This window comes from Lepidochelys kempii, chromosome 20 (genome assembly GCF_965140285.1).
Source record: "Lepidochelys kempii isolate rLepKem1 chromosome 20, rLepKem1.hap1, whole genome shotgun sequence".
Classification (NCBI taxonomy): Eukaryota; Metazoa; Chordata; order Testudines; family Cheloniidae; genus Lepidochelys; species Lepidochelys kempii.
This window is the reverse complement of record NC_136399.1, coordinates 1,684,594-1,694,086: the sequence shown is the minus strand read 5'-3', so window position 1 is coordinate 1,694,086 and position 9,493 is coordinate 1,684,594. Positions and strand designations below refer to the sequence as shown.

Sequence of the window (9,493 nt, the reverse complement as noted above, 5' to 3'; positions counted from 1 at the left end):
TAGTGGGTATGTGGGGATGGATGGATGGATGGGGGTAGAGGGGATAGACAGACAGAGGGGGTGTATGGGGATGGATGGATGGATAGATAGGGAGTGTGGGGGACAGACAGACAGAGGGGGTGTATGGGGATGGATGGATGGATAGATAGGGAGTGTAGGGGACAGACAGACAGAGGGGGTGTGTGGGGATGGATGGATAGATAGATAGGGAGTGTGGGGGACAGACAGACAGAGGGGGTGTGTGGGGATGGATGGATGGATGGATAGGGAGTGTGGGGGATAGACAGACAGAGGGGGTGTATGGGGATGGATGGATGGATGGATGGATGGATAGGGTGTGTAAGGGACAGACAGACATAGTGGGTATGTGGGGATGGATGGATGGATGGGGGTAGAGGGGATAGACAGACAGAGGGGGTGTGTGGGGATGGATGGATAGATAGATAGGGGGTGTAGGGGCTAGACAGACAGAGGGGGTGTATGGGGATGGATGGATGGATAGATGAGGGTGTGTAAGGGACAGACAGACATAGTGGGTATGTGGGGATGGATGGATAGATGGGGGTAGAGGGGATAGACAGACAGAGGGGGTGTATGGGGATGGATGGATGGATGGATAGAGAGTGTGGGGGACAGACAGACAGAGGGGGTGTATGGGGATGGATGGATGGATAGATAGGGAGTGTAGGGGACAGACAGACAGAGGGGGTGTGTGGGGATGGATGGATAGATAGATAGGGAGTGTGGGGGACAGACAGACAGAGGGGGTGTGTGGGGATGGATGGATGGATGGATAGGGAGTGTAGGGGACAGACAGACAGAGGGGGTGTATGGGGATGGATGGATGGATGGATAGGGAGTGTAGGGGACAGACAGACAGAGGGGGTGTATGGGGATGGATGGATGGATGGATGGATGGATAGGGGGTGTAGGGGCTAGACAGACAGAGGGGGTGTATGGGGATGGATGGATGGATGGATAGGGTGTGTAAGGGACAGACAGACATAGTGGGTATGTGGGGATGGATGGATGGATGGGGGTAGAGGGGATAGACAGACAGAGGGGGTGTATGGGGATGGATGGATAGAGAGTGTGGGGGACAGACAGACAGAGGGGGTGTATGGGGATGGATGGATGGATAGATAGGGAGTGTAGGGGACAGACAGACAGAGCGGGTATGTGGGGATGGATGGATAGATAGGGAGTGTGGGGGACAGACAGACAGAGGGGGTGTATGGGGATGGATGGATGGATGGATAGGGGGTGTAGGGGACAGACAGACAGAGGGGGTATGTGGGGATGGATGGATAGATAGGGAGTGTGGGGGACAGACAGACAGAGGGGGTGTGTGGGGATGGATGGATGGATGGATAGGGAGTGTGGGGGATAGACAGACAGAGGGGGTGTATGGGGATGGATGGATGGATGGATGGATGGATGGATAGGGGGTGTAGGGGACAGACAGACAGAGGGGGTATGTGGGGATGGATGGATAGATAGGGAGTGTGGGGGACAGACAGACAGAGGGGGTGTGTGGGGATGGATGGATGGATAGATAGGGGGTGTGTAAGGGACAGACAGACATAGTGGGGATGGATGGATGGATGGATAGAGAGAGGGGGTGTATGGAAATTGACAGATTAGGTAAATTAGGTAGCATGTGAGCCAGGAGGTGAGTGCAGCGGTGAAGGAGTGAATGGGGAAAAGGAAAGAGCAAACCACTGAGGGAAGCCTTGGAGTTCTGGTGAACAAAAGCGAGTGTCAGGAAAGCAGAAGAGGAGAGAGCTGGGATCAGAGGGAGGCATGAAGAGGACTGTGTGCAGTGTGTGGGATGTGTGGAGCAGGAGGTGTGCAGTGCAGGGTGCGCAGTGTGTGTACAGTGTGGGTGCAGTGCGGTGGAGTGCTGGACTGTGTCTGTGCAGTGTGTATGCAATACGAACTGGGGAGGAGTAGTGCAGTGAGGGGATGCAGTGTGTGTACAGTGTGGGTGCAGTGCGGTGGAGTGCTGGACTGTGTCTGTGCAGTGTGTATGCAATACGAACTGGGGAGGAGTGGTGCAGTGAGGGGATGCAGTGTGTGTACAGTGTGGGCGCAGTGCGGTGGAGTGCTGGACTGTGTCTGTGCAGTGTGTATGCAATACGAACTGGGGAGGAGTGGTGCAGTGAGGGGATGCAGTGTGTGTACAGTGTGGGTGCAGTGCGGTGGAGTGCTGGACTGTGTCTGTGCGTGTGTATGCAATACGAACTGGGGAGGAGTGGTGCAGTGAGGAGATGCAGTGTGTGTACAGTGTGGGTGCAGTGCGGTGGAGTGCTGGACTGTGTCTGTGCAGTGTGTATGCAATACGAACTGGGGAGGAGTGGTGCAGTGAGGGGATGCAGTGTGTGTACAGTGTGGGTGCAGTGCGGTGGAGTGCTGGACTGTGTCTGTGCGTGTGTATGCAATACGAACTGGGGAGGAGTGGTGCAGTGAGGGGATGCAGTGTGTGTACAGTGTGGGTGCAGTGCGGTGGAGTGCTGGACTGTGTCTGTGCAGTGTGTATGCAATACGAACTGGGGAGGAGTGGTGCAGTGACGGGATGCAGTGTGTGTACAGTGTGGGTGCAGTGCGGTGGAGTGCTGGACTGTGTCTGTGCGTGTGTATGCAATACGAACTGGGGAGGAGTGGTGCAGTGAGGGGATGCAGTGTGTGTACAGTGTGGGTACAGTGCAGTGTACAATGTGGGCTGACTGGGTGCGGTGACAGGCTGTGTGTGCGCAGTGTGAGGAGTACAGTGTGCAGTGTGTACAATGTGGGTGCAGTGAAGTGGAATGCTGGACTGCGTGTGTGCAGTGTGTTTACAATACACACTGGGGAGGTGTGGGGCAGTGAGGGGGTGCAGTGTGTGTATACTGTGGGTGCAAGGGGTGGACAATATGGCTGTGGGGGGTGTTTCCAGTGGCCCGTGTTTCCAGGAGGGATTTTCCCATGCATAGAAGGGTGGGGGCAGGGTTGAGGCAGTCTGATCAGTGCACTTGCCAGGGAGGTGCCCAATGGCTCATGCGTGGCCCAGTCAGGATGGGTCCCTTCAGCAGACCCCAGGGCTCGGCCAGCTCCAGGAGTGGGACCCCCCCCGCCTCATCCCCCAGGGCAGCAAGTCCATCTCAGGCTCTCCGGATCCCCCTCAGACCTAGCATCAGCCCTTCCTTTCCTGCCAGTGACCCAGCTGTCCCTCTCACCTCCCTCTTGGGGCTTATGCCCTCATATATACCATTAGAGCAGGGGCTGGGAGCCAGGACTCCTGGGTTCTATCCCTGGCTCTGGGAGGGGAGTGGGGTCTAGTGGTCAGAGCAGGGGGGGCTGGGAGCCAGGACTCCTGGGATCTTTCCCTGGCTCTGGGAGGGGAGTGAAGTCTAGTGGTCAGAGCAGGGGCCTGGGCGCCAGGACTCCTGGGTTCTCTCCCTGGCTCTGGGAGGGAAGTGAGATCTAGTGGGTTAGAGCAGGGGGACTGGGCACCAGGACTCCTGCCTATGCCTGTGTGCTGGGGTGATGCCCAGGTGCCCCCGCGGCTGGAGAGACCCAGGGACCAGGGGGGTTTTCACTGCAGTTTCACGAAGGACGCTTGGGGGAGGGGGCCGGGACCGATGGGCTTAGCCCAGTCTGGGTCTGACCAGGGTCGTTGTAAGCGTCTTTCCTCAGATGGGGGGGGGGGCGCTGCCCCTGCAGCGGGTTGCCTGCTCTGGCCCTTGGGATCCCCGCCCGGGTGGGGGCCCTGCAGCCTGGCCCCAGGGGCAGGGTGGGAGTGAGGAGGATGCAGGGACCCGCCCAGCTCGGCAGATGCGGTCCAGGCTCCCGCTGCCCAGGGAGAGGGAGGGGACCAGCGCATTCCCAGCCCCGCCCGGTGCAGCGCGGGGCCTCCCCCGCCCTCCCCCCGCCCAGAGCAGGGCACCTCAGGGTGCGCGACCGACCGCCTGGTGGGCTGGGGGGGGTCGTCCATCTGGGCTCCCCCAGGCATTGCTCGGTCTGGGGGCTGGGGCTGCGGGGACAGACGGACAGACTGACCGGTGTGTGAACGAGGAAGGAGGGAGGGGGCTGAGGGAACCAGGGGCTCTCTGTGCTGCGGGGGGCCACGCTGGGTTTGCCCCAGGGCTTTCCGGGGGATCCCCTGTCCCTGTAGGGAGGCTGGGCCGGGGCAATCCCCAGGGGGCTCTTTGGGGAGGGCGGGGCCGGGGCTCCCCATGTCCTGCCTCAGTTTCACTACCTTTAAGGGGTTGAGACTCCGGGGATGAAGGATGTTGCGGGGAACGGGGGGGGGGCTGGGACATCTTCCCCACACTAACGACCCCCGGCCCCTTCCAGTCCCCAGCCCGCAGCTGTCTGGAGCAGGAGACGACCCCCCCGCCCCTCCCTGGGCCGGGACATGAGGGAGGAGGCGCCGCCCGGCCCGACAGAGCAGCATGGGGCTCGCCCCCCTCCTCGCCCTCTTCCTCTGGAGCCGGTAAGTGGGGCCGGGCGTGGGGGCAGCAGGGTCCCTGGCTGGGAGGCTGGGTCCGGCGTGCCGGCCCCCGCCGCGTCTCAGCCAGTCCCCCTCTCCACACCCCGCACCCTCTGCCCGCGGGGCCACCTGTGCCAGGGGCGGGCGCCCGGACTCCTGGGTTCTACCCTTGGTCCCGGCGGGGAGCGGGGTCTAGTGGATAGAGTTGGGGGTGGGCTGGGAGCCAGGACTCCTGGGTTCTACCCTGGTTCTGGGCAGGAAGTGGGGGCTAGTGGGTAGAGCAGGGGGCTGGGAGCCAGGACTCCTGGGTTCTCGCTGGGGCTGGGCGGGCAGTGGGGTCTAGTGGATAGAATGGGGGCTGGGCTGGGAGCCAGGACTCCTGGGTTCTACCCTGGTTCTGGGCAGGGATTGGGGGCTAGTGGGTAGAGCAGGGGTCTGGGAGCCAGGATCCTGGGTTCTCACTCAGCTCTGGGTGGGCAGTGGGGTCTAGTGGATAGAGTGGGGGCTGGGCTGGGAGCCAGGGTCTCCTGGGTTCTACCCTGGTTCTGGGCAGGGAATGGGGGCTAGTGGGTAGAGCAGGGGGCTGGGAGCTAGGACTCCTGGGTTCTCACTCAGCTCTGGGCAGACAGTGGGGTCTAGTGGTTAGAAGAAGGGGGTGGGGCTGGGAGCCAGGAGGCCACTGACTGGATCTTGTGCAGGGTTATGGGGGGCTGGGTCTCATGGGGAGTTCAGGCGGTTTGTGGGGGTGGATCGCCTGAGGGTTACGGGGTCTCTTGGGGGGTCACGGGGGGGGGTTATGTTCCCTCCCCATAGTAGGAAGCTTCGCTATTTCCCCTTCAGCATCCAGATATTTGTCTCCACGGCCACCCAGGTTATACGGGCCCCTCCCTCCATTGCCATGGAAACCCCTGTTCTAGACCTGGGGGGCAGGGGGCTCTCGCATCATCACGGGAACACCCGCCCTCCCCCCAGAGTGGGTGCCGAGCCGGAGGGTGACGCACCTAATCCTCAAACCCCTTTAATCTGGTTCCAGGGCGGGGTGTGTATGTGAGGGGGGAATTTCCCCTGCCAACGGGGCCAGGTGCAGAGCTCCTGCGGGGGTGGGGGGAGGGTCCTGGGTTTACACGCCTTGCACACACGTGTGACGCAGGCTGCCCATGGGTCCAGCTGAGTGTGCATGGCACATTGGACTCCTGGGTTCTCTCCCTGGCTCTGGGAGGGGAGAGGGGTCCAGAGGGTTAGAGCAAGGGGGGCTGGGAGCCAGGACTCCTGGGTTCTCTCCCTGGCTCTGGGAGGGGAGTGGGGTCTAGTGGTCAGAGCGGGGGGGGCTGGGAGCCAGGACTCCTGGGATCTTTCCCTGGCTCTGGGAGGGGAGTGGGGTCTAGTGGTCAGAGCAGGGGCCTGGGAGCCAGGACTCCTGGGTTCTCTCCCCTCCACTCTTCTCATGCGCTTTGCTTCCCTTCCAGGGCCCTGGGTAACGACATTCTGGGGCTGAAGCTGCCGAGCGGCCCTGACCTGACCCCCAACACGGTGTGCCTGACCCTGCCGGGGCTCAGCAAGCGCCAGATGGGGCTGTGCGTGCGCAGCCCCGACGCGGCCGCCTCGGCCCTGCAGGGCATCCAGGTCGCCATCCAGGAGTGTCAGCATCAGCTGCGGGACCAGCGCTGGAACTGTTCCAGCCTGGAGCGGGCGGGCCAGGTGCTGCAGGACAGCGCCATCCTCAAGAGAGGTGAGGGCCGGAGCAGGGGGAGCCCCGCCCCGCCCCAGTGCAGCTTGCAGGGCGCGTTGGGGCCACCCCCTCCCTGCTCCCCGCAGCCTGGAGCGGCCTCCGAGGTTGCCTTGGCCCCTGCATCGAGGGGGAGGAGCGAAGAACGAACCCAGGATCAAAGCGAGGGAGCCGGAGCCCGCCGCGGCCTGCCCGATCCTGCCGGGGCAGCCAGCTCCCAGGGCGCGGGGAGTTCTGTGGGGCTCAGCCCAAGGCCCCGCTGGCGCCAAGGGGGCTGCTCCGGCAGAGACGCCCCAAGGTCCCAGACTGGGGGGACGGGGCGGGATTGGGGTGCATGGCTGCGGGGCTGGGCACAGACAGCGCTTCCAGGGCCCCACGGGGGAGGGGGTAACCCGGCCCCTCAGGCCCGTTCATGCGCATGGAGCAGGGCAGTGTGGCTGGGTGGGAAGCTCTGAGGCGCACGAGTGGAGGCAATGAGGTGGTGGGCTCTGGAGACCTGCCTTCAAACACCCACTTCGGTCACAAGTGAAGCGAATGCAGCTGGTCTCAGCCCAGTTCAACCAGGGGAGTGGTTTCTGTGAATCAGAAGAGGGAGTGCAGGGAGCTGTGGGTCGGGGCTGAGGGGGGCAGGGCTGGGTTAGCCGGAGCTGCGGGTCAGGAGTGAGGGGCACCGGCGGAGCTGGGGGGAGCTGAGCTGACTGCAGGGGGCAGCAAGGATCCTGGGTGTGTTCGGAAAGAACCCAGGAGTTCTGGCGGAAATCTGACCCCACTGACCCTGTTCCCCCTCCCCTCGCCCGGCCAGTTTCAGCTGGATACTCTGTTCCTCCTCGCCGACCGGGCTGCCTCATGCTCCACCCCAGAGCCAGCTGCACTTCTGCAGGGGGGAGGGTGCCCGGGTTCCTCCTCGTCTCCTGGGAGGGGCCCAGCATGGTCCCCAGCTCACCCCCTCCCCCTGTGCTCCTCAGGCTTCCGGGAAAGCGCCTTCGCCTTCTCCCTGCTGGCGGCCGGCGTGATGCACTCGGTGGCCACGGCCTGTAGCCTGGGCAAGCTGCAGGGCTGCGGCTGCTCCTGGCGGGAGCGCGGCGGCCCGGAGAAGCGCCAGCTGAAGCTGAGCCAGCTGCAGGCGCTGTCCCGGGGCAAGGGCCTCCCCCCTCAGCTGGCCTCGCTCCTGGGCGAGCCCAGCCCGCAGGACACCTGGCAGTGGGGCGGCTGCGGACCCGACATCGGCTTCGGGGAGCGCTTCTCCCGGGACTTCCTGGACCCTCGGGAGGCGCCACGTGACATCCAGGCCCGGATGAGGGTCCACAACAACTGGGTGGGCAGACAGGTATGGGGGGAGGGGCATGGTGCGGGAGGGGCACACTACCTGCGGGGCATGGGGGAGGGGCACAGAGGGGGCAGGGGCACTGGGGGAGGGGGACAGCGGGCAAGGGGTGTTAGGGGGCAGGGTGGGGAGATAAGTAGGGTGCCAACGGGGGCCAGGGTGGGGATAGGGGCTGGGGGGCCCTAGGGGGCAGGGTCGCGGCTGCTCACTGGGAGGCCCAGGGCTGATGCCTCAGGCCAGGCGTGAGCAGGAAGGGTGCCGGTCTCGGCGGGGGGCTTCGTCCCGAGCCCCCGGCAGCCGCCGGTGATGAGCAGCGGCAGGCCCCACGGCTGCGGCCGCTGCGCGGCTGCCGCCCGGTCCTGCGGCAGGGAGTTCCGCCGGCTCACCCGGCTCCCCCGTCTCCCCCCGGCGCAGGTGGTGGCGGAGAACATGAAGCGCAAGTGCAAGTGCCACGGCCCGTCGGGCAGCTGCCAGTTCCGCACCTGCTGGCCGGCGGCGCCCGAGTTCCGGCTGGTGGGCGCGGTGCTGCGGGAGCGGCTGCAGCGGGCCGCCTTCATCAGCGCCCGCAACCGCAACAGCGGCGCCTTCGGCCCGCGCCGCCTGGCCCGCCAGCTGGTCTACTTCGAGCCCTCGCCCGACTTCTGCGAGCGCGACCCGGCCCTCGGCTCGCCCGGCACCCACGGCCGCGCCTGCAACCGCAGCAGCCCCCGCGCCGACGGCTGCGCCAGCCTCTGCTGCGGGCGGGGCCACAACCTCCTGCGCCAGACCCGCGGCGAACGCTGCCGCTGCCGCTTCCAGTGGTGCTGCGCCGTGCGCTGCGAGGAGTGCCGGCTCGGCGCCTGGCTCAGCGTCTGCAAGTGAGGGGGGCCGGCCCCCCGCGCGCCCCGAAGGGGCTCCCCCGGGAGCGGCTCCGCGGCCGGAGAGAGGCGGTGGAAAGCCTGAGCCCCTGGGGCTCTGTGGGACTGGAACAGGCGGGGGGGGGGCGAGCTAAGCAAATTTTGCGAATGCTTTAAAGGCTGCAGGGGAGCAGCGGCGGGGAGTCGGGGGGGGGGGTGTTATGGGGATGCCAGGGGGCAGCGCAGGGGGTGGGGGGAGCGGGTCAGCGGGGAGGTTGGGGGATGCTGCGGGCAGTGGGGGTCGGGGGGTGGAGCAGTAGGGGTCAGGGAGGACGCAGTAGGAGTATGGGGTCGGGGAGGAGCAGTGGGAGTCAGGGGGATGGAGTGGGAGTATGGGAGGAGCACGGGGGGCTGGGGGATGCTCCGGGGGCAGTGGGGGGTCGGGGCAGAGCAGTGGGGGGTCGGGGGTCGCAGTGGGATATCAGGTTCGGGGCATTGGGATGCTCCGGGCAGCGGGGGCATTGGGGGCTGGAGGTGGGTATCAGCAGGGGGCCGGTGTGGGGGACGCCGCAGGGTTAATTTATTGCTCTAGGGCACAGACCTCAGGGGTTCAGGAGCCCAGTTAGCGCTCAGCGTTACCCGGACTGTGCGCTCCGGGTGTCACTGGCTGTTTTCACACCTGTACCTGACTCCCACGGCAAGCGGCTGCCCCGCTTGGCTAGTTTAGCAGCTACAGCCGGTTCCTGTCAGTAAAAGCACCTGCCTGGAGAGTGACTGTGGTGAATTCACTGGCACCGGGGTCCAGTGTCCGGCGCTGCACAGAGCCACCGGAAACTCCTTCCTGTGCTGGAGGCTTGCCGGGCGGGGCCTGCTCAGGCCTCGGGGTCCCCTCTGCTGCTGTGCCCCTCACGGCTGCAGGGGCTGGCATGGGTGCAGGGCTCCTCGCACGGACCCTTTCCTTGGGGTGGGGCAGGAAGCCCTGGGGCAGCAAATAGGATGGTTAAACATTTGTTAAATGGAAACTGGGAGAAAGAGGGATTAGAGGGGCCGGGGGCTGGGACTCCTGGGTTCTATCCCTGGTTCTGGATGGGGAGTGGGGTCCAGTGCGGGGGTGGGGGAGCTGGGAGCCAAGACTC

At 64.7% G+C, this 9,493-nt stretch overlaps 1 protein-coding gene across 1 annotated transcript; it reads left to right on the top strand.

Annotated features, from left to right (window-relative positions):
* Positions 1-4,351: 4,351 nt before the first annotated feature.
* Positions 4,352-8,382, top strand: WNT10B (Wnt family member 10B). Its single transcript, XM_073318552.2, has 4 exons — positions 4,352-4,474; positions 5,938-6,200; positions 7,163-7,524; positions 7,936-8,382. The coding sequence occupies exons 1-4, from the start codon at positions 4,434-4,436 to the stop codon at positions 8,380-8,382; spliced, it is 1,113 nt and encodes a 370-aa protein (XP_073174653.1). The 5' UTR covers positions 4,352-4,433.
* Positions 8,383-9,493: the final 1,111 nt, after the last annotated feature.